At 40.2% G+C, this 24877-nt stretch overlaps 1 protein-coding gene across 1 annotated transcript in view; it reads left to right on the top strand.

The window, feature by feature from the left end:
• Positions 1 to 900: 900 nt before the first annotated feature.
• Positions 901 to 24877, top strand: part of LOC306696969 (transmembrane protein 266-like) — a gene marked incomplete at both ends in the record, with an annotated part of 33521 nt that continues 9544 nt past the window's right edge. Inside the window, 6 exons of the mRNA XM_079160705.1 lie at positions 901 to 905; positions 2518 to 2709; positions 18962 to 19116; positions 21660 to 21733; positions 23186 to 23242; positions 23441 to 23579. Coding sequence (XP_079016831.1) covers positions 901 to 905; positions 2518 to 2709; positions 18962 to 19116; positions 21660 to 21733; positions 23186 to 23242; positions 23441 to 23579 — 622 coding nt within the window. The remainder of the gene's footprint in view (positions 906 to 2517; positions 2710 to 18961; positions 19117 to 21659; positions 21734 to 23185; positions 23243 to 23440; positions 23580 to 24877) is intronic.

Genomic DNA, 24877 nt, shown 5'->3' with positions numbered 1-24877 from the left:
TCTTTTTGAACTTTGACCTGCACCTTGACATTGCTGTCGCTCAAAAACTTAGCGTAGTCTTTTTAAAGGCTTGTTGGTCACTGACGTTTAAGTTTTATGTTTCTAGCTCAGTTGGGAGCTGCTTGGTGCTTTAGTGAATGTAGAGGAAATTGATTTATTATATTATATACACTTCCATGGACAATTTGTATTTGTATTTTTACATCCTTAATTACAGTGTTGAGGTCACAAAGTTTAGATCAGATCAGCCTTGGTGGCTTTGTTGACGTCATTATGATTCCCATAACAGGCAGTCCTGCCAAACACACACACACACACACACACACACACACACACACACACACACACACACACACACACACACACACACACACACACACACACACACACACAGACACACACTCGCAGATATTAAGATGTCCTTCAACAGCTCAGGTCACTCCAGATTCCATCAAAGGTCCTTTAGCATTGACATGATCACTGTATATTTTAATGGTTGGGTCGTGATATAAGGTCATGGTGTGTGTGTGTGTGTGTGTGTGTGTGTGTGTGTGTGTGTGTGTGTGTGTGTGTTGGGAGGTTATCTGTTATCTGCCTGCATATCTATCTGTCCTGTTTACCTGTCTATCCTTCCCTAAAGGTATGCCTGTCTGTCAGATTGCGTGCCTCTCCTCTGAATGTTTCAGGTCACTCAGTGCTGTCTATCACAGCAGCTTGAGGATGACTGTAGGAGGAGGGAGGATAGGAAGTGAGGACTTCAGAAACGCTAAGTGGAGAAAGTGTATTTGTACTCGGTGTATGGTAAATAGCTGCTGGGAATACCCTTGTAGTTCTGTTTGCACACAACCATTACTACAATCAAGCTGCAGTTATTCTTTGTGTTTTATGAGTGCCTTAGCCATGAGGTAAATAGAGAAAGACTTGCAATATCATGTCATAATAAAAGCACAAAAAACATGATTTTTACTGTCCTTATAACAGTGTCATGGTTTTGCCGTTAAGTTTGGAATATAATATTTGTATTTGTGAGTAAATGGAGGTACCTTCTCCTCTCTTCTTTCTAATCTTCTCTAGATGTCCACTTTGTTTTTATCTTTCTCTACCCTTATGTTTTTCTCTCTACTTACATTTTTCATTTTTCTTCACTCTCCTACTTTTATGTATGACCTCCTCTTCTCATCACCAGTTCTCCTCCTGAACCTTTGAGCTCCTCTTTACCCCATGTCTCTTTCTCTTGCGCCTCTTTCTGGTTCCAGCCCAGTCTCTCAGGTCCTTTTTTCCCTCCATCTGCTCTGCTTTTATTGCTCATAGATCCTTTTTTTCTTTATTGCCCTCCCCTGTGCCTTCTTGCATAACCCCTGATATCCATCCCTCTTTTCTCTCACTTCTGCTCTAGTTTCCCTTCCCCATTCACCCTGTTCTTGACTTCCTTTGACGTTTGAAGGAGAGTGGGGATCCACTCAGCTGACAAAGAGAGAGGCGATGACGTCACAGTAGACATGATACACCAGCATCTGCTCTGGTCTAAAAATACACACCACAGGGCACACACAGTCAGTCTGCAGCTGCACTCAGCATTTGTTTCCACCTCCACGCTCTACTGAGATGGCCCAGCTTTTACACAACTGGGGCTTGTGGGCACGCAGGGTTATGTGCTGCTGGCCCACAACCGAGGAGCTTTGATGTGTTCACATATTAAGGTTTAAAGTCTCTTGGTGGGTAAGGGTGTAGGGCGGAGGTTTGCTGCTATGAACACAAAGGAAGGTTGGCATAGTAATTAGATTAACATCCAACCTGTCATTTACTGCACAAATTAATTTCAACTTTCTTGTTGAAATTATCTTGTCAAATTGATCAACGCCCTCATTGTGAATTACATTCATTACAACCTAATACATTGAAAATTTTGACAAAAAGGGACTTTGCATGAAGAGAAATAAGCAGTGCAACTGTTTGTGAACTAAGGTGGTTTACTGTTGCATATCGATGGCAAACATTTCGCAGAAACACATGCTCCCACCAGTAATCTCTGTCTTTGAGCAAGGCACTGGATACCTGTAACTCCTCTGGTTCTCAACATTGGAGGCTTGTGTGATTTCTCAGTAGCTCCCTGGTGCTGAGTGGGTGTTTGTGTGTGACCCTCCCCGACCCTGCGTTTGCTCCCCGAGGCCATCACTGTAAATAAGAGTGTGTTCTTAGTGAAGTTGCTGGGCTGAATAATTAGTCTTTTTTTATCTGCACTGCCTTTGTGCTCATACGTACAGTATATGCTTCTTCAACAAGACCCTTTCTGTCCTTATCTTCCGCTCTGTTATCTTGGTTACATCCGCTACATTTATGATAATTGATGAATGTCATTATAGTGTGGGTTTGGTATTGAAACTGTTTAAATATTTACCTGAAATGTAAAAAAAAAGATGTTTTTAATAATGCCTTTCTCTGTTTTGTCTCCTCTTTGTGCTTGCATGTGTGTTTGTGTCTTTTGTCCTTCTGTTGCCTGTGTTGGCATGTAACTAGGGAAGTGGAGCAGGCCGGTCTGTCGGACTTAGAGATCATCTCCCAGCCAGTGGAGGATGAGAACCAGTACTTGGCTCCTCCGGTCCAGCTGGTGAGTTTTGGCTACAGAGATCTGCCCCTCGCAGCTCTTGACCTCTCGCTGGCTGGCTCGCAACTCCTCTCCAACGCAGATGAAGATGAAAACAGGGAAGGGTGAGTGACGCCAGTGTTGTATAGTGAGCATTGCACTATGGGATTTGATTTGATTTGTTATCTCAGCCAGGAGGATTATGCGAGCACGTGAGTGTGCACCTTTTTGTCTGTCCATGGCGAATCTCATATTCTGCTGCAGCAAACTGCATTATGTTCTTGGTAGCCATGCATGCTCACGAACCTCTCACGGTTGCGATGAGTTTCAATGAAGTGTGTTTTACAACGCCGTGCAGCCCATTGGTGAGACGGAGGGGTTACCAATTGTGGGTTGTATTAATTCAATCACACAATACAGCGGTGGTCGTTGCAGAGACACCTGATCTGCCTTCTTCTGAGTGTGCCTTTCTGGTTTTTAATATAATTTGCCTCTGTGGCAAGTGTGAGTGACAGACGTTTGATCATTTATTGGTTTCAAACAGCTTTTTCTGTGAATTTTACAGTGACAATGATTTGCTTCTGTTAACAAGTTGTCAACAGAGAGGTGTCAGTAACACACTGGAAGTATTTTCTCCTACTGTGGGTGACTTTTCCGAAATAATTTGGAAGTGGCACGAACACAGACACACAGTCAGTGTTGAGCCAACAGATACCTGCATCTTATGAAAAGACACACAACTAAACACATCACTCTTCTGAAAAGCCCAATAAAACATTACTGTCTGTATTTATCTATTTATACCCTTAGCTTATCATGCTATATGTTTGTTAGAAAAACCGAACATATTTTTGGTAACTGATTCGATTTTTACTTGTTTAGCACCCCTTCACTAATCTCAGCTTGCTTCAGATGATTCCCCATCATCTCTTTCTCTTACTTCATTGCATCATTAGTGATTCAACATCATAGTGTATATACAAACTACTAAACATGTCTTCTATAAAAGCTTCAAATCCATTCCAAATTGTTTTACATCAGCAAATGAATAGCGTTCCTTTGAACCAACCTTTTGTCAGTCAGCAAATAGTCGTTGCACATGCCAGAGATATTATCATATTGGAATACCCTTCTCTTCAAAAAGTAATGATGTGATTTAACCAAATACTGTGAAGTAGGATGATTGGCAGAGTTTGTGTTTCTCGGTCAACCTGTTTTTATTGTAAGTCAACCTCACACAACTCATAACAGATTGACAAACTGTTGCATGTTTGTTTGCATTTTGTTTGTTGCAGGATAAATACAGTATTTTTGTTGTTTTACTCGTGATACTAGCTTAATCCAGTGCGAAGATGTTTCCCTTTTATACAGGTTACAGTTAACCTCACCAAAGAAGAACATGATGGCTGCTTTACAATGGCACCTGCAGCTGCTTTCAATAGACATTTAATAGTTTTTGCCAAAAAGCATCCACGACACAAACACACACACACACACACACACACACACACACACACACACACACACACACACACACACACACACACACACACACACACACACACACACACACACACACACACACACACACACAATCTCTTTATCTCCCTTAAATGCCACATAGTACGCATGATTATCATCCATCATGTATTAAGTCTCCCTCCCCAAGTCCTTGACTTGCTGTCCCCGTTGCTCAGTATTACGTCTATTTATCATTAGGTGACAACCTCTGGGTTGTCCAGCGTCCATAAGTTAACTGAGATCAATTCATCATTTCAGACTAAATATCCGCCCTATCCCCTGTGCCAGCTGACAATAGGGGCCTTTATTGTAAGTGACATTATGCAGCGCAGGAGCCGATAATATCCCACTCTTAATTTCTTGTAAGTCTTTTGTACTGTCTCACTATACATGCTGTCATGTTCAATTGTTGTACTGTTTCTCACATGGGTGATCAAAAGTGGCTGTTAAAGGAACTGCAACACTTCTAGTTGTTTAATGTCATTAATATAGTACTTTTTACAGTTTGAAGTCATTCATAACCTACAAATTGCCACAGACTGTTCTTGACTGATTTGTAATTGTGTTTTTTTACGATTTGTTTGAAACCACTCATCATTACTCATACTTTTATTTTTCCTCTTGTTGTGAATTCTGTTTGTCTGATGTCAGCTTCCACTGCACTATGCACATATGGGACTCAATCAGGTCTTGTCAACTTCAAGAGTTCAAGAAACAAAGCAATATAGATTAATTACACAGATGAAAAAGAGAAATGACTGTTATGATTTTCAAGGTTATGACGCCATTACAAAGGCACGTTAAACTTCTGACCTGCTGATCTGCTTTTTCCGCTTTAACATGATTGTGTGAAATGCTGGTATGGCATATGGATATGAGGTCACATCACAGCTGTCCTTTTGATTAGTCACAACATAAACAGATTTATTTTTTCACTGTGCAAAACCTGCTCACTGTCCATTCCATCCATTCTGTCCAGCAACTCTGACTCAAACCTGGCTCTTAGCACAAGCTCTCACTGGGATGCACATAAACACCATAAGCTGTAGTACAGGATCCAACACACACACACACACACGCCAAATCCGTACACACCACCCCATCCAAGTGCTCCGTTTGACACAAAATCAGGTCTCACTCCATTGGTCCCCTTCATTTAGCCAGTCATGGCCAGAAACAGATGGATTTCACAGACGCACCATCAACAGTAGGCGGTGCCGACACTCACACTGCACTTGTATCACAGCCAGTTCAACCCTTGTGTGTCCTATTTCATATCAGGGTCAGTGATAGCATGTATATCCATCCCTATGCATAATGGATAGATGTGCGTATGCTTACTGTGATTGTCTTTGCTGTCTTGGGCTGGTGTTGTTAGAAAACATTTAGTTTAATTACTTAGACATGCGGTATTTCCTATTGTTGCTCAACCTGTGAAGAACCTGTAAGGCTGATTAGGCTAAGAGTCGGCCTATAACTGGGTCACGGGCCTGCTGTTGTTGAGTAATCACAAAACAAGACTACCAATATGTTCAAATGAGCTTGGGTCCAGGGGGCAAGAGACTAAAGTTGTGGTCCAGAGGCTAAAAAACTGTAAGAACCCCTGCTGTAAGAAGCTCTACCAACACTGCGGTGAAGGTTATTTTACCAGTGAGCCCAATTTACTCAAACTGTGCTTAGTGCGATGGGGTCACTATTTCATATTCAAGTCATTAGTGCGAAATGTCTGCCTGTAAAAATGCTGCCAGTGGGAGTTGTAAAAGTCATCATTCTTTCATTTAGCTTTAATGAAATTCCATTTAAATCCACCAGGCATGAGCTCCAGTAATGTGTGTGTTACATCTCCACTATACCTTAAATGCTATACTAATCTCTCACATTAATCACCATCACCTATACCTCTTGCTTTGTGATAATAAAGGTAAAATATCAAGAACCCTTGCTGTTTATAGGTCTCGCATCACATCAGGTGTTTTTGCCAACCTGGGACATTTCTTTAGACAGATTACGTTAAAATAGTGAGAATCAGCACTTAAAGAGAAAAAAACCTGAGAGCGTGTGAAGAAAAGAGGCCTCCTCTGACATTAAGGCCACGTCATTAGAATCAGTAAGATGTAGCGAGAGAGCGTCTCACTGAACGTGTCAGTCAGCCTGCTGCCTCCCAGGACCCGATTCTATTTTATTCTGTGGATTTCAGCACCGCTGGGCTTTCAGTGATTACACCTGTGCCTCCGTCTCCTCATTACCGTATCGATCTACCTCTCAAACAGACAGCGGCCATTAGCCTCGTTAAATGACATTCACGAGCGCCACGCCCATGCACCATCATCGTGTTTTACGACGGTCTCCTGCGACAGTGGGCGGCTTTCTCATGTCAGCGCTTTGACATCAGCTACCTGTGAATTGACTTTGTTGGGTCGTAACCGAATGTAAGCCCCATCAGGCCCATATCTGTGTTTGCTTTCAGAATGCAGATAGGAAAAACTGGAGTTCATCTAGCAGAGAGACCAATTGCTAAACTCACTTTTAGGGGAAATGGGGCAGAGGAAATTAACCTTTTATGCACGTCTAGAATGATGAAGTGAAGTTGAGAGAATGCGAGACAGCGACAGTGGGAGGGCAATCCACAGACACCAAAATGAAAATGCACGTGGGAGAGGAATCAGTTAGCTGCTCCACTGACTCTACCTGGGAAAGTGGATTGCCACACCACCACACCTCAACCCCTCCACTCCCAGCCTGCACTAGCTGGCTCATTGGCTTCCTGAGATAGCGAAGGAGCGTCATGAAGAAAGCTGTGCATGGGAAATGTTTAGGCATGCTCTTGTAGTGATGTTTTGCAAAAAGAGAGCGCCCACTCCTGAAAGTGAAAATGTCACAACCACGGTAGAGGTGTTTCATCAACATGGCGACGGCTCATTGGGTGAGGGGTGGAAGTTATTCTCACTGGCAGTTTGGGAATGCCTCGCTGTCAGCAAAACGTTTCTCATCTACTTATTCCAGGAAGAAAATGAAAAATATGCAAACTAAACAGATATATGTTTTGTTGTAGTGTGTTAAAAGTTTACATCAAATTGAATGTACCATCTTGTTTTCACAGTTGTTGAACTGATCAGTTTTGTTGACGAATCCCACATTTACTTGTTGGGAGCATATTGCAGGCTGTTTTTTTTCCTCACAGGTTTACAGATTAGATGCTGAAAGAACACAGCTTTGTGTTATTATGGTTTGCCTATACTGTATGGTTGCAGAGTGTTTAATAGCAGGAAGCAAGCAGAAGGGATTAATCAAGAGGAAAGGCTCCTGTGTCAAGCTGCCACTGTGTGATGAAGCACCTACTGTCAGCCATGTTTGCATATCCTAGCCTGTAGCATTGTGAAGGTGGAGCTGACCTTACTGCTATCTCTCGTATACTGCGCTGTCCTCACAGTTTCACATGACGGCAAAGCAGTCACTCACACACACACACACACACACGTATACATGTGCACATAGAGTATTTATACACTGAGAGAGCGAGAGAGAGAATAATGCCAGGCCTGAAATGCTTTCTCACTGTACTACATAGTGGTTGTTAATCTAATCCTCTGTAATCATGGTTCACTTCATATTCCAGTTTATACTGCGCTGTCACATCTCATTATGAACAATGGTGTTCCTTCATCGATGCTTCTGCACATTTAGATAGGCTTTTCTTTCTCTCTCTTTCACCACCATTCTACATATTTCTGTATTCCTTATGATTTTTCTCTTGCTTCTTCTCCTATTCTTTGAGTTTACTCTTTTCTTTTCACACTCACTGTCTCATCTTTTTTCATCTCTTTTCTGCCCTCGTTTTCACACAAAGTAGGGCTTCCCATGCTGCAAACCAATCTGCGCTGTAACTCAACTATATGCCAAAAAAGCGGCGCATGTTCTCTATAAATCAGACTGTACACACTTGTCAGCACATCATACTGACCTACCAGAGGCCCCTTCAGGAGCCTCTTGGCTCACAGTCCTGTGGTGAGGGTGAAGACAGGTGGACAGGTTGGAGATTTCCAGCACCCGTTTACTGTATTGTTGCCTAACACAGTGTTCCTATCAGGAGAGATGTGGGCGACATTGTGGGAGGTGGTTTTTCGAGCTAGCATCAGGGGGCAGTTGCAGTGTTAGCAGTTTTGGCGTCATGGTAAGTGGAGTGTGGTTATTAATAGAGTTGGGCCCATCCATCTTCCTGTCTAGGAAAAATGCTGGGAGGACCAAGGTGGCGTGGGCCTGTGTTCAGCACTTTCATGGCCGCCCACTCTCCTCCTAGTCATCAAGCTGCTTTTGTTTGTTTGCTCACTTCTTTTTAGGCTGAAGGTTTTTTTTTTGGTGCATTTCAGCTTGTATCTGTGTAGGCGAGTGCTGGTGTGTGACTTTGTCAGGTAGAACAAAGAATGTCAGCGAGGGAGATTTGAAGGACAGACCTCATATGCGACTTGTATTTATGGTTTAAACTGACGATTAAATTGTCCCTGGTGTCACAAATATGTTTAAAAATCTTCTAGTTTGCAGCATCTGATCAGACGGCATAACATGCTGACTTTTGAAAGTTGATGTCCTCTTAGAGAAACAGTTTAAGTCTCAAATATATTGGACTTAACCATGTAGACAACAACATCCACAGCCATGTAGGACGACCGTCACTGAGTAATGTGACTATGAAAGGATACCTCACCAAACCATTCTCAACTTTAACTTTGTTTAAAGGAGAGACAGAACATAGATTTAAATATAGCCCTGAAACTCGACTCCAACCTAAAGCCAATAGTATGTAAAATACTACTTTTTAGCATAGCCCCTGAGACTCCACAAGCTGCTGCAATACCTGCTCAGTGGCTGAATACGCTGCTGCCTGGTAATATACACACGTAAAAAGCCATAGAAAAGGTCAGAGTGTAGAGTACGATGCTGACAATGTGACAAGGGGAAGTACTTGGACTAATTATTATCTGATAACACCTGGATAAAAGCCTGCAGTGTAGAAAAATCTTTAGATTCAAGTTGCCAGACTGCCTCACCAGACCACCCAACCCTCCCCCACTGTTGTTACAAGTGCACACCTGAGCAGTGGAATGATGTCACCTCCCATCCCAGTGATGGCTGTGTGGCTGCCAGACGCAGAGACAGAAGCATATGTTGCTGATACGGCTGTTCCAAATGTGCATGGAGTCCAGGGTTAGGTAGCAACACCAGATGGTTCATCTAAATCTGTAGTAAGCAACGGGGGAAAAAGAGGAAAAAACAAGTGCTCCCACCCTCTGCCTCCCACCAGCTTTAGGCCAAGGGTCCAAATATACTACTGGCCCATTTGCAAGTTTCAGAAAATGGTTAAGGAAGGAAAATAAACATGGCTCTTTGCATATAATCGCAATTATCTCGAAACCCTGAACAGATTTGTGCAATCTATATACTGTGGGACCAGCACTGCATTCTTACTTCACATGCTGCAACTTTGTTAGAGGAGGGGAAAAAAGTCAAATGTTGACTTGCTTGCCTTTTGAAATTATGCATTCTCTGATGGCTCTCACCTGGTAGAGCCAATTTGGCCTGATTTAATTAGAGAGCACAGGAAATCGTCTGAGACAGCGACCTGGGAATGACCGGCCTCCCTGTTATCTCCCAGGCTTCTTAATTCCGCTGCCACAGGGATGGCTGCTGGCCAGCATAGTGTAAAAGTTCATCGTTTGTCAAATAGATGTTTTCTGTCCATCTTGAGGATAAATCTTTTACGTCAGAGATTCTCCAAATGATGAAAAATGATGAAATAGTACTTTTATTCCAGGATTTTAAAGCCACATGTGTTCAAATTTACCCTCCAACCATACTCTTCTTTCTATAAATACCCCAATTGTTAATTGTTAATAGCAGCCCATTAGACCTAAAACTAAAACACTACATTGTCATTATTAGATTGAATTAAGTTTCACTATCATTAAATACTCTTTTCATTCGTTATTATGTACAATATTCAAACAATTATCTAGTTGTTTTGACACCCAAATCCACAAAAAAATGATGCAAACTATTAGAACATATGTGTATGTTAACACTTCGCCTATCCAGTAATCTGTTTTGTATTTTGTCTGTCCTGACTTAAGCTGTGCCAAGTTTTACACATCTTTCTATGTTCGCTGGTGGTGTAACGGACCATTCATAGATATTCAACCTAAATAGATATTAGAGAGGGTATTATGACAAGTTTACAAAACCTCTAAGCAGATTATAAATTAAAACAAAAAATGACAAGATTGGTTTCAATCAATAAAAATACAATCGTATGCAAAAATTGAATTGTGTGTTTCTATGAAAATGACAAACAAAGTAAAAAGGATAACATTTCGAATTTTTGGTGGTTTACACTGACATCAGAGCAATTTAAATGATTTTTTATCCGTTGCACCACTTTCGCTGTCCACAGGCTGCACTATTTGCCGTATTGATAATATGATAATGGTCACAAAGAAATACATGCACAACTCAAGTCAGTTAACCCCTATCCTCAAATCACAGGTGCAGACTGGTGGCAGAGTGGCTAACATTCACAGTGTGACATTGCTTTTCTTGCTAATAACAGACAGGGATCAAGTGCCAGAGCAAAAACCCATTACTGGAGCTTGATGGCCTTGATGGTGTAATCTGTTTTTCTTTAGCTCTTTATTAAAAGATAATTTATCTGGGTAAGAACAACATTAATTCTAACCCCCCAGGATCTCCTTAAACACAAATAGTAACACAATGTGGGTGTTGTAGGTTCAAAAGGTCAGTCATCAAAAAACACATAAAAACATATCTTAGTCCAGCAAGTTTGAGGGTGAAGATGGGGTTTAACTGCACTTATTTGTTGGGCTCAAAGCTGATATAACAACAATAATAATAGTAGTAATAATATTGATAATGATAATGATCCATAAACACTGTGTACACCTTGTTATCATATAGCCCAATCAAATTGTTCGCTTATATTTGATCGTCTTGTTGTGAAAGCACCACGTACAGTCTTATTAGCCTTCCTCATCCATGAAGTCAAAATACAGTTGTGTTTTATTTGCTGATGCATCTTAAATGAGCTCCACAACACCTTCTCTTTCAGATCAACTGTCACTTCAGCTGAGATCTCTAGCTAACTGCAGTCTATAGTAACCGTATACCGATCTAGGCCGACTCTGATTGGCTGCGCACATGTGAATGCACACATATATGGTATACAAGCATAGAATACAGAATACACACACGCACACACTGACCTTCCTGTCCCCTTGCAACATACAAATGAGTCTTTCCCCAGCGTTCCCACAGGACTGTGAGGAAAAGCTGAACACCAGTTGCCCTTGTTCATTGTGTTCCTCGTGTGCACTGAAGGAAGAGCTCACATCAAATGTAAGCCTCTAGTTGCAGGTTAATGTAATCTGAATCATGTATTTCTTGTATTATGTATGTAACATTACATGTGGCTATATATACACATATATATATTTTTTCCATGTGGTCATTTTGGTTATCTTTCTGGTCATTGTGCATCTCTTTGAGTTTCTAACAAGAAACTATCGCATGACTAGGACTGAAACTAAGAAGCTGTTATGTAACTGTCACACACAAACAAATGAACAATTTGAATAAATAATATGCTTGTCTGACAATACTGATGTAAAAGGGTAAACGCTATATTGTAATATTTCACTTGTCATGTTTCTTTTTAGTTATTGCCAGAGTGAAAGTTAAAAAAACAAAAGCTGCTCTATCTCTGAGCAGAAGTCAGTACCTCAGAGATTTACTGTATATCTTGACTCCACAATCAGTCATTTATTCCTTTGGTTCTGTTTCCGCTGAAAGTGCTGCAGGAGTGTTGGGACTTGCCTCTTCAATGCTGATGTGTTGTGATCAATGGTGCACAGGCATTGGTAATGGGGAACCTTTCAAATGTAAAATTAATTACCTGCAATCTGACAGCATCAGGGAAACTCAGCATGTATTTTATGCTTAGTTGGTGCTCCTCATGCTTGCTTTAGCATAAAGCATATGTGTGTGTGTGTGTGTGTGTGTGTGTGTGTGTGTGTGTGTGTGTGTGTTTGTGAGTGTGTGCATTGGTTGTTGAAATGTGAAGTCTGCTGGAGACGCATTATTTTCTACGGGAAGATAGGATGCTGCCTGTCTGGTGTCTGCTTTGTCAGGTGAGGCTGGATTTGCCATTAGCAGACTGTGATGTAGCTTGAAACGACACTTTGAATCCTTCCGCCAGGAAGAGGAGGGTCTTCTTGCCCGTGTCACTTGTCTTGTTTCCTTTTTAACATAAATTCCATGAGTACTGAAGTGCTTCGTGACAGCATGTTGTTTGGCTGTAAATACAATGATTTTACATCGACAAACTCTGGGCCTGGTTCCTTGAAGCCTGTAGGAGGTTCTGGTTTGGCACAAACGAACAAGAGGTTGTGTTTACTTACTGCTGATCAGTAAAAAAGAAAAAACTAAAACTGAAGGGTAATAATCTATACCCACATTCATGATGTGTTTTTTTTGTATTTTGTGATTATACTACTAATGTATGCAGAAAATAATTTGTTTCTGTTTAGTAATTTAAATAGTATGTGCTGTGAGGTCAATGTGGAGTGCAACACAACTCATTAAATGACTTCACAGAACGTTTTTCTCTTACATACAATACATCGACAGATGCCCTGAGGGTATCCAATGCTTTTCTGTTTCTGCTGATATGTGACTAACATAACAAAGCGTGATAAGTTCAGTTAGCATGCCAAGATTCATTTTTCTAAGGTTGCATTGAGTCACTATTTGACCTTTAGTGGTCAGTTTTGCTCAAACTGTCACTATATCCCGACAGTAGTTGGGATATAGTGACAGTTTATATATACATACATACATTCACACAGTGAAAGTGCAGGTGGGCTTGAGTATTTGAAAATATATTTATATCCATAACTTCCATAACCCTTTACAAATTCTAGGATATTAACTTCATATTAACTTTTTTATCTGTGCACTACAGCTTGAAGAACAAAATGAAGGTAATGTGTTTGAATCTGGCCGGCTGGGGCTTTTCTGTGTAAAGACGTGTTTTCCAGTGTCTGCGGGTTTCGTCCAGGTGCTTCAGTGGACTTTCCTTTAAACAATTAATTAAGAAGCTGCTAAGGGAACTATAATTCCTAATACAACTCTGGTACAGAGTGTAGGTAAAAAAGGTTTTTCATCTTAAACAGGCATTCAACTGTCAACATTCCAGAGCCAAAGAAAAGTGCTGATCATAATATCATGTCAAGAAACTGTACCAAAGTGCATTTCTCCAATTTTCCTGGAGTTGCTGGTAAAACGGAGAAAGATTGTGAGCATTAGAAATAGAGCATAACATTTCCCAGTGAGGAACACTTAAAATTTAACTTACACTACTTGAGTGAAATTACTTATTCTTTATTGCTGGTTATTAGGCTAAGGATGAATTAGTGTTAGAGCAATACAACCCCCTCCACTGTGGTGGAGTACTTTATCTAATGAGACCATCAGGTGCTGTGAGGCTGACTGTCCCAGTGTTTGGTAGCTCACTCAACATGCTGGTATCGATTACTTTTCCTGATTTAATCTCCCTCCTCTGTTTCCCTGTCCAGCTCCACTCAATCTCACTGGCAGTGTGAAACAGTGACAGCTATATCAACCAGCTCAACACACACCAATATAGAGAAAGCAGGAGAGATAAAGATAGAAATGCGGAGTCAGAGCAAATGAAGAAAGACCATGAACTCCATGTCCAAATGTCCAAAAAGTCTTTTAATTTGACTAAATTTTTTTTTGGTAAATCAATATGAGGTTGGTAAAAAATGTCGATGTGAAAATCCATGAAGCCACAGTGAGTTTGAAAACTAGCAGTTAAGAGGTGACCTTGTCCACTGTATGTGCTTGTCTACCAGTGACTTGAGCCAGGTGGTTCTGTCAGGCCGTCAGGGCTGAGCGGGTCAGAGAAACAACATTTGCTACTGCTCTGTTGCTTTAATAAGACTCATTAATATACCGCATGTGTCACCAGCAGCGTCTGACTGCGTCCCCTCTGGGCTGGGCTAGTTTTGGCATGACATGAAGTAAGGACACACACATTTACTGAATTTAGCCTATTTGTCTATCGTATCAAAGCAGAGTCTTTGCACTTCCTGTGAACTCGCATCCCTTATTCAACTGTGTGTGTGTGTGTATGTGTGACGTTTTGGCTTCCGCGGTAGCCTGTACGAAGACCTGTTATAAATTCTGGACAGATTGTAACCAACAGGTTTATTGCCGTGTTGACTCATTAAAATATCCTTCGATGATAGATTTGATCTTGGCCAAGATGCTGCCTTCCGATGCCTCATGAACAAGCGAGGCACTCTTTCAAACTGCCAACGGGTAAAATGTACTTGCTGTTGGAATGCATTGATTTTCAAACTACAAGGTTCATTTATTTATCATCCTACAACACCGGGATGCATAACTAAATGCTATAGTTGTAGACCCTTCATGCTACTCACTACAACAGTCACATTCATCAGGACACATCGCTCAGTCCTGAATCCTCCCCATTAGACTCTTCTCATTGAGCAAGTCTAATGCCTGATGTACATTCACTTTTCTCTTTCTCTTGCCCATAGTGAAGGTTCGCCTATGACTTATGATGTAGCTCTGTTACGCACAGTAAAGGGATTGCCATAGCAACATTAGGATGTAAATCTGCAAAACGGAAAATGCATTCTCTAAAGGGGTCAATTTTATAAATGGGCATTTAAAAAATGTATTAATCTGGCTTCATCTTTAAACATTTTGAAAACACAGGGATGACACACATGACACAAGTTTAGGAAAAATTAAAGACTTGGGGACTTGAATGTTTTATTAAAACAAACAATCGAAAAGCAGCTGCGAGTACATTTGACCTGTTGGCAGTTCTAGTAGACTTTTGGTGGGAATTGTACTTTTTCCCTTTTAACCACAGACAAAACCTTTTTCAAGCATGTGTGGAGTCTTAAGACATGCTGTATGTTGAGATTAGCTTTAGTTTTAGTAGAATTACTACTGGATGTTTTTTGGATTATGCCTCACTCAGTAGTGAAACACAAGGATTTAAAGGATTAGTTTGACATCTGGGGAAAACACTTTGATGAGACGATCGATACACCTCTTTTTGCTAAATATGATGCTACAGCCAGTGGCCCATTAGCTTAGCTTAGCGTAAAGACCAGAAACCGGGGGACATAGCTGGCTCTTTCCAGAGATAAAAATAGATCTGCCTGCCAGCACCTCCAAAGCTCACTGTAAACATATATGCGCTGGAATATTTATTGGCCCGGAGCAGTAACGTACTGCCGTCTCGTTGTCACCGTGAGGTTGCCAGGCAACCAGAAGAGATTTTGGGGGTATGGAAGGTAATTGTAAAATGATCCCCAAAGTGGACTTTAAGTATTTTATTCAGTGGTCTTTATTGTGATTGGCTGCACTGTGACATGATTCCTAGAGCCGTTAAAGAGTGAGGAGAATGTACCCTGATAAAGTTTGTGAAAAGAGTCTTTACTTTCACTTTTACTACTTTACTCCCACTCATGGAGTTTTATTGTTCGGGTAATTTTCTCTTTTTTTTTTTTGCTTCCCTGCAGCAGTTGAATGAAGCGTGAAATCATTTGACATAAGATGCACTTTGATGGACTATCTGATCATATGGTTGAAGTTTGCTAAACCTATAACCTCTGGAAATGGAGGTTGTTTGAGCCAGTTTAATGTTTAGTTTAGTTTAATGACTAAAATGCACAGATTACATTTTTTTCTTTCGATGTTTATTACCCAAAACTGGCTACTATTCGCATAGTTTTATTTTATTTATTTGATCAGGTTCACACAATCAGATCTGAGATAAGATATGTTGTGAAATAATATGCTGTGTGCTGCCACAAATCCATAAATCCATAAAGGTGAGAGAATGTTATTACAGGAAATTGACTGGTGCAAATCCCCGATGTTTCATGGACGATGTGGGTGGAAAGAGTGAATGAGTTACTCTCCTCACCGTCAACTACTGTCTGAAGGTGGCCTTCAGCGGGGCACCACCTTCCAACTGCTCTGGGGTAACAGATCAGCAGCAGTTAGTGAATATTTGAATGGAAAGGGATGCAGAGCTGAAGGACATCATTCACTCAATTCTTGTTTTAAATGGAAAAAAAATAAAACTATATTTTGTGTTTAATGTTCCTATGAACAAACGTAATAATCCAAGTCTCCCTTTTATTGCATTAGTGTAATTAAATATGAAATGCTCTTACATTGTTACCTACAATTATTATTGAGTTGTTTTCTCATTGCCAGATTTTCTGTGGTTGAACAATAGATTTCATAGTTTTCACAATTGCCTCACATCTCATCAGCTGACTTTTCTTGGGGCAAATCAGTGATGCAATATAGCAGCTTGTGTTTGCTTGATTTGTAGTTAAGTTTGGAAGCATATTCTGTTGGGTGTGGCTGGTATGCATGAGAAATAAACTGCTGCATGTATTATTGAAATTAATACTGAGAATATGTGACTTGACACTGAGTAGTTCATTTTTGGTTAAAATTATTGTAGTTGTGTGGTCATTTGGTCCTTGCTCATATGTCTTGGCAAGATACAATTGCAAAGACCCTCTGACCAGCATCACTCTAAAGTTGAGCTTTGTATGTTATGTAGGTTTATGCAATGGAGTCTGATTCTGAGTTTAGCTGTTGTTCTTTTTGTCTCTTCTTGGTTATTAATACACTGTATTAAATTACACATTATATATATGAATTTACTGATTTAATATTTTCTTTTATATGCGTATGTATGTATATATAGGCTGGCTCGCAGGATGGCATGATACCTGGCATCCACAGAGTCTCGCCAAGACTCTGGTGGAGCAGATTCTGCACCATCTGGAAGTCGCACATTAGTGCTACCCCACCCAAAGCCAAGAAGATGATTGCTATCAGCATGATTACGCCTTTATTAGATTAGCTGTGCATTGTTTACAGGCTCGTGGCTCTGCCCAAGCCAGCCTTGAACGAATAAATACGTTCCTCTAAATAAACCAATGCAGTGATCAACTCAACAGCAGCTAAATACATTTCCCGCATTATGACATTAATTTGTTTCTCTCGGAGAAAATCATAAGGATGTTTGAACTCTTTATTCTTCAGCGATATCATATGTCTTCAGAAATGTCTGGTATTAGAGTCAGACGAATTCCTAAAACAGGTTAGAGATTAAACTTTGACTGTTGATCTGTTGTAGAGCTTGTGTGAAAAGTCCACCGTTCACTTTGATCAAATAGCCAAAGAGCCACACAATTAAAAAATGACATGTGTGGCCTCTTTCACTGACTGAGCAGAAGTTAATATGTCAGAAACGAGGAGGTGAACTAGAGAGATGTACTAGTTAAACAGCCAATATATAAAAGTAGGACTTTTATTATGGAATAATTTGTTACATTCCAGTACTCTGAAACTGGAGTTGATGATAGACGCTTGTAAAAAAGAGTTTCAAAGGTAGAGCACATCTTCATCCAGCAGATAGTGAGAACGTGATGTGGTTTAATCGGCTATAACTGGTATTTTAATGGATAAATTATCCAGATTCCTCTGTAATGAGTGCAGCATAGTCAGTTTTGTCACAGTGACAAAATGGAGCCATTTTGCCACCGTTGCAGCTCATATAAGCGCCACGCCAAGGAATGAAGACATGATCAGAGGAGAGAAATGCTCTGCCAACGTCTGTCTCCTCAATGCCAGTGCATGGGGAGAAGGGAAAGGTAGCCGGCAGAGCCAACTTTCCACTCCAGCTGGAGAGCCGGTGAGAGGCATGGTTTCTCTCATCTCCTACTGTCAGCCATTGTAGTGGCTGGTCTGTAAGACTAGCCACTATTTCTAAATAGTACTGAGTCATCTTGCCAGACACTTTAATGGCCTAAATGCTGGATTCTTACAGTACCTGGCAAATTTAGATTTAGTTTTTTCAAGTCTTAAAAAGGTAATCTACTATTTTCTCTGGAGCATATTAAAGGCAGTCAGGGGATTGTTAGTTAATGTGTTTGATGATGTTTAATTGAAAACACATATTTCATAGATAAAATAAATTAAAATGCTCACATTGATATGTAGATGTGCATTAAAGTTAAAATGCATATCAACGGCCACTGATTTTGCTGAGCGTGAAATCCTGCCCTCTAAGCAGCATCCTCTACAGTGACTCCCTTCATTGCCATGTAAAAAGGAGTCCATCAATATTCCAGTCACTCCTACAGCTGCTGGTTGAGTCACTAGTTCACAGAGCTTCACTGTCCCTCTCTCTGTCAATGCTGTCTCTGACCACACTTCCTTTGCTCTGGCCATCAGCAACAAACTTTACTTGAATTAAACAGACATCACCTTTCATAAGTGTACACTACCACCCTCTGTTGGCCATGTCAGGGAGTTCAAATATCAAGATGCAACCACTGAGATATTGTTCAGCATTGCACTGGGAATCAATGAAAGTATAGATTTATCCAATGTCAGTTTAAGCATGTCGGAATATTATTAATTATTCGGGTGTCACATCTTAGCGTGTCACTCAATATATTCACATTGGTCATACTTTGTCTGAAGGCAACATTGACTTCAAATAATTTAATTTCTGGCCGTGAAAGATGAAGTATTAGCTTAATCAGGGGTTTGAGCCCAGCTTACCCTTATAACATGTTGTACATTTTTATTCTTTTGAATATTACGAAGTCTAGAAATACAATAGAATAAGCCATACTGATACAAATCTTCTTAACATATTAAAAAAAACCTGTTTCTGTTCACTGTCTTTAGGTCCAACTGGCTGAAGCCCTGTTGCGGTCGCCGGGTGGCCCTGTGGCAAGTCTGTCTGCTCAGCGCTGGCTTCAACTGTATCCTGGTGGCCTGTGTCATCCTGGTGGTGCTCTTCCTGTCTTTGGAGCTGCTGATAGACACCAAACTCCTACAATGTAAATAGCGTGCATGGCTACTTATTTATATCTCCTATTTAAACCTTTATTCTCAAGGGGGAGGTTTGCTGAGCATGCATATTCTTCTCCAGCGACACTGGAGCATAGACTGTGCGATGTTCATAAAACACCTGGGAGCCATCCAGTGCAACATATAGAGGAGTTGCTCCACTTGAGCAGTGGGGAGTTCAATGCTTTAGTGTCCTTGAGTGTTTAACTGAAACTTTATTAACTCTACTGATACTTTTCCTGCACTGTGACCTACTGGCCAACAGGGTCAGACTAAAAAATGCATTTCCTGCTGAAAATGCGTTGGAATGCTGAAAGCTGAAATGAATTGCAAAAACATTGCTGAAAATAGAAATCCAATTAAAAAAAAATTGCAAAAAGCTTAATAATTCAAAAAGTTTAAAGATTACAAATATGAAATGTCAGCATCACTCCTCTCCTGAAAGAGCTGAATATTTTAATATTTGAATGGTTTCTGTGGCTTAAAAAATGTCAGTAGCTGAAAGTATGAGGAAGTTGAAGAAGTTTAAGAGGATTTGAAGATTTTCTTCATAGAGATCCCATTCAAAAAAGATTGCAAAAAGCTTAATAATTCAAAGTTTACAGATTACAAATATGAAAAGTCATATCACTCCTCTCCTGAAAGAGCTGAACATTTTAATATTTGAATGGTTTCTGTGGCTTAAAAAATGTCAGCAGTAGTGATATTTGTTGTAGTAGTAGTAGAAGTTGTAGTTGTAGTAGAAGTATTATAAGCAGTAGAAGTATTAGTTGCATTAGAATAAGTGTGTGTGTGGGGGGGTCCTCTAAAAGTATCCAAGACCTGAATGACTGAATGAGAGAGACAGAGAGAGAGAGAGATAGAGGGAGAGAAGTGTATGTGCGCGTGTGTCTGTGAGTCTGTGTGTTTATCAATATTGCTGATTACCTTAATCACGAACACCTGTGTGCCAGCAGCCTGTTCTGCTGCGCAATACACACCCATTATAAAGGCAGAAAAGGACCGAAAAAATCATAAAAGTTAAAATGGGACAGTTCAAAAAGTTAAAAAGATATCAAAAAGATTATAACATACAATAGTAGCTTAAGATTTTCTCAGTATTTTAAAGTTGAAATGGTGTCTGTAGCTGAAAGTATGAGGAAGCTTAAAAGCATTCCAACAATTAAGAGATCTAAGCTAGCTAATTAATATAAAATGTGTGTAATTATTCTTATTACTCCTATCATTTGCTGTAGCTACACTGGTACAGTCTTTAAATCATGGCTTTGAGGTAATCCCTTGTCATGATTGACATAATAAGATATAGGGAAGAGCACATCACAGTAAAAAGGTGCTGGTTTCAAAATTCAGAGGAAAATATTGTGCTGTTTATTTATTTTACAACTATAGCTGTACTAGTGACGTTCCAGATAAATGTTTTTACTGAAAAACTATGTAATATAAATATGATAACCTAATATAATACAATATACTGTTAATATTAAGCAAGTGGGGTTCCAACCTTTTTGGCTTTGAAGTCTAATGATTTGTTAGTATACTTCTTCCATCACAGGCTTTATGTTGTGAGTGTGTGAGTGTGTCTGTGAATTTGACAGTATATGGATTATTGTACTGAATACTGTGACAGTAACACACTGTGGACTTTAACAATGAGAAACTCAAATAATTTACATGAGTTAGACTTCAGATTTTGTTTCTCATTTTATTTCACTACAGTCTATTGACAGTACAATTTACAAAGATTCAAGTCTGGAGATCTACTTGTAAGTGTTGTAGAAATCAACAGTCATGTGATTTATTCTTAAATAGTCATGTGTATGCATTTAGTGTCCCCTCTTTCCATCACTTCTGCGTGTGCAGTCTTGCCAGTCACGGAGGAGCTGGTGGGGCTGGATGGTAAATGGTTGTGATGGAGAGAGATGGAGAAAGGTGATAATGAACCAAGTCTCTTGTCAATATAGCAGCAGGCACTCGTCCTTATCGATTACTGGCCAGCATCCAGCTCTGATGATACCTGAGTCTCGCTGCGGGGACTGCAGGACTCTAGTCACTTCAGATCTGCTGTAATCCGGTGCTTTGTCTGTTGCCACTCCTGCAAGATAAACAGTGGAGTGGGCAACAGGGCGGGAGGGAGTGCACAGAGAGATTAGAGGCGTAGGACATGGGTAGATACAGGGTGGCTTTGTGGATTCATAGATGGGCCCTGAGATATGGAAAAAACTAGAAATGCTGATGGACAGAAGGAGAGGAGCAGCATTTCTAGTTTTCTAGAAGAGCAGCTTGAGGCGTGATATGGGTAAAAGTTCAAAATTAATTCAAGCAGAAATGTTTTTGTTTTTTTCTTTGTGCTAAACCTTCTTGAATGGTAAGACACATGCTTTTGTATGATATGAGCTAAGATACTTAAAGGAATTTAGACTTAATTTGCTCACCTCGTAGATATAGGAACACCTTGCTTCCTTGTATTGTTTATTGTGTGCTCCTCTTTAGAACTTTGCAGGTTAACATCTGTCCACGTTTCTTCTTTCAAAAGTTTCCAATGCTTTCCAATTCGCCAGCATTATCCACTGGATCAGCCTTATCATCTTGTCACTCTTCTTTTCAGAGGTAAGACAATCTATTGTTGTCCATAAAGCCATATTTCTGGTACCAGCGTTACTACAAATCTCTTAGTCATCCTTTAGTTATCACGTTAGCCTGTTAGTTTGCAACCTCCTTGCTCTTGGTCCCTTGAATGTTATATGGTCACAGAAGTCCTTCATGGGCACAGAAACCCTGATATTTAAAGTGACATATCACATTTATTTTTAATTAGTTATTGAATTAAACCAAACTAAACTTTATTTAACTAGATTATATCCTATCTATAGCAGTACAAACCAGGTACAGGCCTAAGGGAACTGGAGTAGGTAGCTGCCATTTAGTTTCCTACTTCTAGTCTATCGTCTTCTCAGGATTCAGCTTTAGCTTCAGAAATACTACCTTGAGGCTGGATGGCTGGGCTGGTATGTTGTGTAAACCATAATTTTAATTAGTCTTAATAAAATGTTAGCAATTGTTTGATAAGATCGTGTCTTATCATCACTCTAGCATTGTGAAAAACAAAATGGAGAGGGTAGAATTTGGCCCACAGGCCTCCACTCCAGTGCAAACCAATTACCCTGACAGCCTCAGCCCCAACGCCCTAAACCAAACATTAATTACCAGTGAGCCACTAGGAGCAATAATTAAAGCTGAGCTTAATGAGCAGTAGGGATGGGGTTACAGTGATACGATCCAGCCAAACACCTCGCCCACTGACATCACAGAAGAAGAGTCATCTGGGAATGGTGTTGGATAGATGTAGCTTATCACCAGCCGGCCCCTCTGAACCAATCGGAAAACAGGATTCAAACATGTGGGTGGGGTCCCTGAAACTTTTCATTTGACACCAGCACTGTTGTCCAACATACACTCTGGATGATGGATTAGCATGACACCACATACTAATTGGAGTATAAATCAATGATCCTGCTCAACAAAGAGTCCCACAACCAATAGCATTTTAAAAGCACAATGTAACATTTGATAGGAGATTGTATTGTGATGTTCTTCTGTAGGTCAAATATCAAGATCAGGGAACATATTTGCCCCAGATATCAAATAGTTAGCTATAAGTGCTTGTAAAAGGGTGGTTTTTCAATGTTCTTTGAGATGTTCCTCGGATGTTTCACAGGCAAATCAGTTATATTGTTCTGTTTGTGTGCATGTATTGACTATTTTGTAGCTGCAACACATTTTACACTAATCAAATAGTTATATTTTGTGCTACTAAATTCACATATAGCATTCTAGCCTAGTTATTATTCTATTTGGACAAAAAATATATTTGAAGAGCAAAACTGTACTGCACAGGCCTCTTCTCAGTTTCTAGTCTATGTTCACACATCTTGACAAAGGGTGTTGGATGTGATGACAACTCAAAAGACTAAGAATATCACAAGAGCTTTTAATGTGTATCATCTACTCCCTCACCAATCTATTTTAATGCTTTTATTTATCTCTCTCTGTCTGTCTTAGACTGTCTTCAGAATTGTCGTGCTCGGGATCTGGGACTACATAGAGAACAAAGTTGAGGTTAGTGCTGTCGTTGTGTGTTTATTGGCAAGTCTTGATGACCAGGTTTCCATTTTTGTCAGTGTTCAATATTATTTTTAATTTTGCCACTTGTTCCTACATAGATGTAGTTCAGCATTTTGAGAAATACACTTTACACACACAACAACATTTGCACATATTTGAATTTTGTACGGCCCTGTGTGTGCGACCTCTCAGGTGTTTGATGGTGCTGTCATCGTGCTGTCCCTGGCCCCCATGGTGGCCTCCACGGTGGCCAACGGGCCCAGCAGCCCCTGGGATGCCATCAGCCTCATCATCACTCTACGCATCTGGAGGGTCAAGAGGATCATTGACGGTGAGGCAGGCACAAAGCTTGTGTCCATCAAAGTGTGTTATTAAGAGGCTCATTTTGTGCAGCAACTCAAGGAAATACTCAATCTTTATTAAGTCAAAAGTATTACACAGATGCATACATATCCAAATAAAATGAAAGAGGTAAATGACCCCATTCTCTCCGTGATTATTCAAATGATTTACTATTCAGAGCAATATAACTATTGATCATCCCTCATAGTAAATTGCTGCCACTCTGCTACTAACTTGTATTGATTGTAAGGGGATGGTTAAGTAGATTCAGAGAGGCCATAATGAATATAGTGGTTGTTCTCCCTTATGCTAATGCAGATCGGTTCGATATCTGTTCAGAGGTCACCCTCACCACGGGCCTCTGACTGCATACAGGATCAGCTGCACACAAAACACACAGGAACTCAGTGTGCAGTTTGTTCATGTCCAGTGAGACAATGGACGAGTAAAGGGCTGTTTTCCCGAAATACTTCCCCTCATAGCAATAGTTTGACATTTTAAGAAATATGCTCATTTGCTTTCTGGAGGAGATAGATAAGGCTACAGCCAGCAGCTGGTTAGCTTAGCACAAACACTGGAAAACAGTGTGAAACTACTAGCTTAGCTTGTTTTAATTGTTTTTATATACTATACGGTCTTAAATGGACGTTTCTGTCTTGATTGATTTCGGGATGTCTTTAGTCCAGAATCTTAAGAATACATCAGTACATTGTTTTAATGGATCAAATATATTGAACTAAAAGGGACACATCACAATGATACGATTAATCATGTCAGTAATCAATACAATACAGCTTTCAACAACATTGATTTACTCGGGTGAAGCACATTCAGCAGGAGCATGTTTCCTGCTTCTTAACATGCAGCCGTTGTGTTGGTTTCCAGGGAATGAACTCGTGATTTTCCTGCCTCACACCTCAACCTGTTGGGTTTGATATCTGTGAGTGATTGAGTTTCCTTGTTAGGCAGGCGGCAACACACCTCAGAGGATAAAAATCACACTGAAACCAATAAACGTACAGCTGAGGGACTGGCTCGGTTATCATAGGAGAGGGATTGAGTTTCTTGCAGAATTAGCTTGACGTATGAAGTGGCAATGTTTGTGTCAGTCCGATGGGAGTGGAAATACTGAGGAGTGAACAGCAGCAGAATTTGTAAGGACTAGAAAGCAGAATTTATTAGCAAAGTTATATGTCAGATGGGAGATATCAACCTCTGAAATATTGAAATGTTTAATGTCTTCCTGATCATTTTATAATACATACAAAGACAATGAAAGATAATGAT

The sequence above is a fragment of the Pholis gunnellus genome (assembly GCF_910591455.1).
Source record: "Pholis gunnellus genome assembly, chromosome: 1".
Taxonomy (NCBI): Eukaryota; Metazoa; Chordata; class Actinopteri; order Perciformes; family Pholidae; genus Pholis; species Pholis gunnellus.
This window is presented reverse-complemented; position numbering and strand designations above follow the sequence as displayed.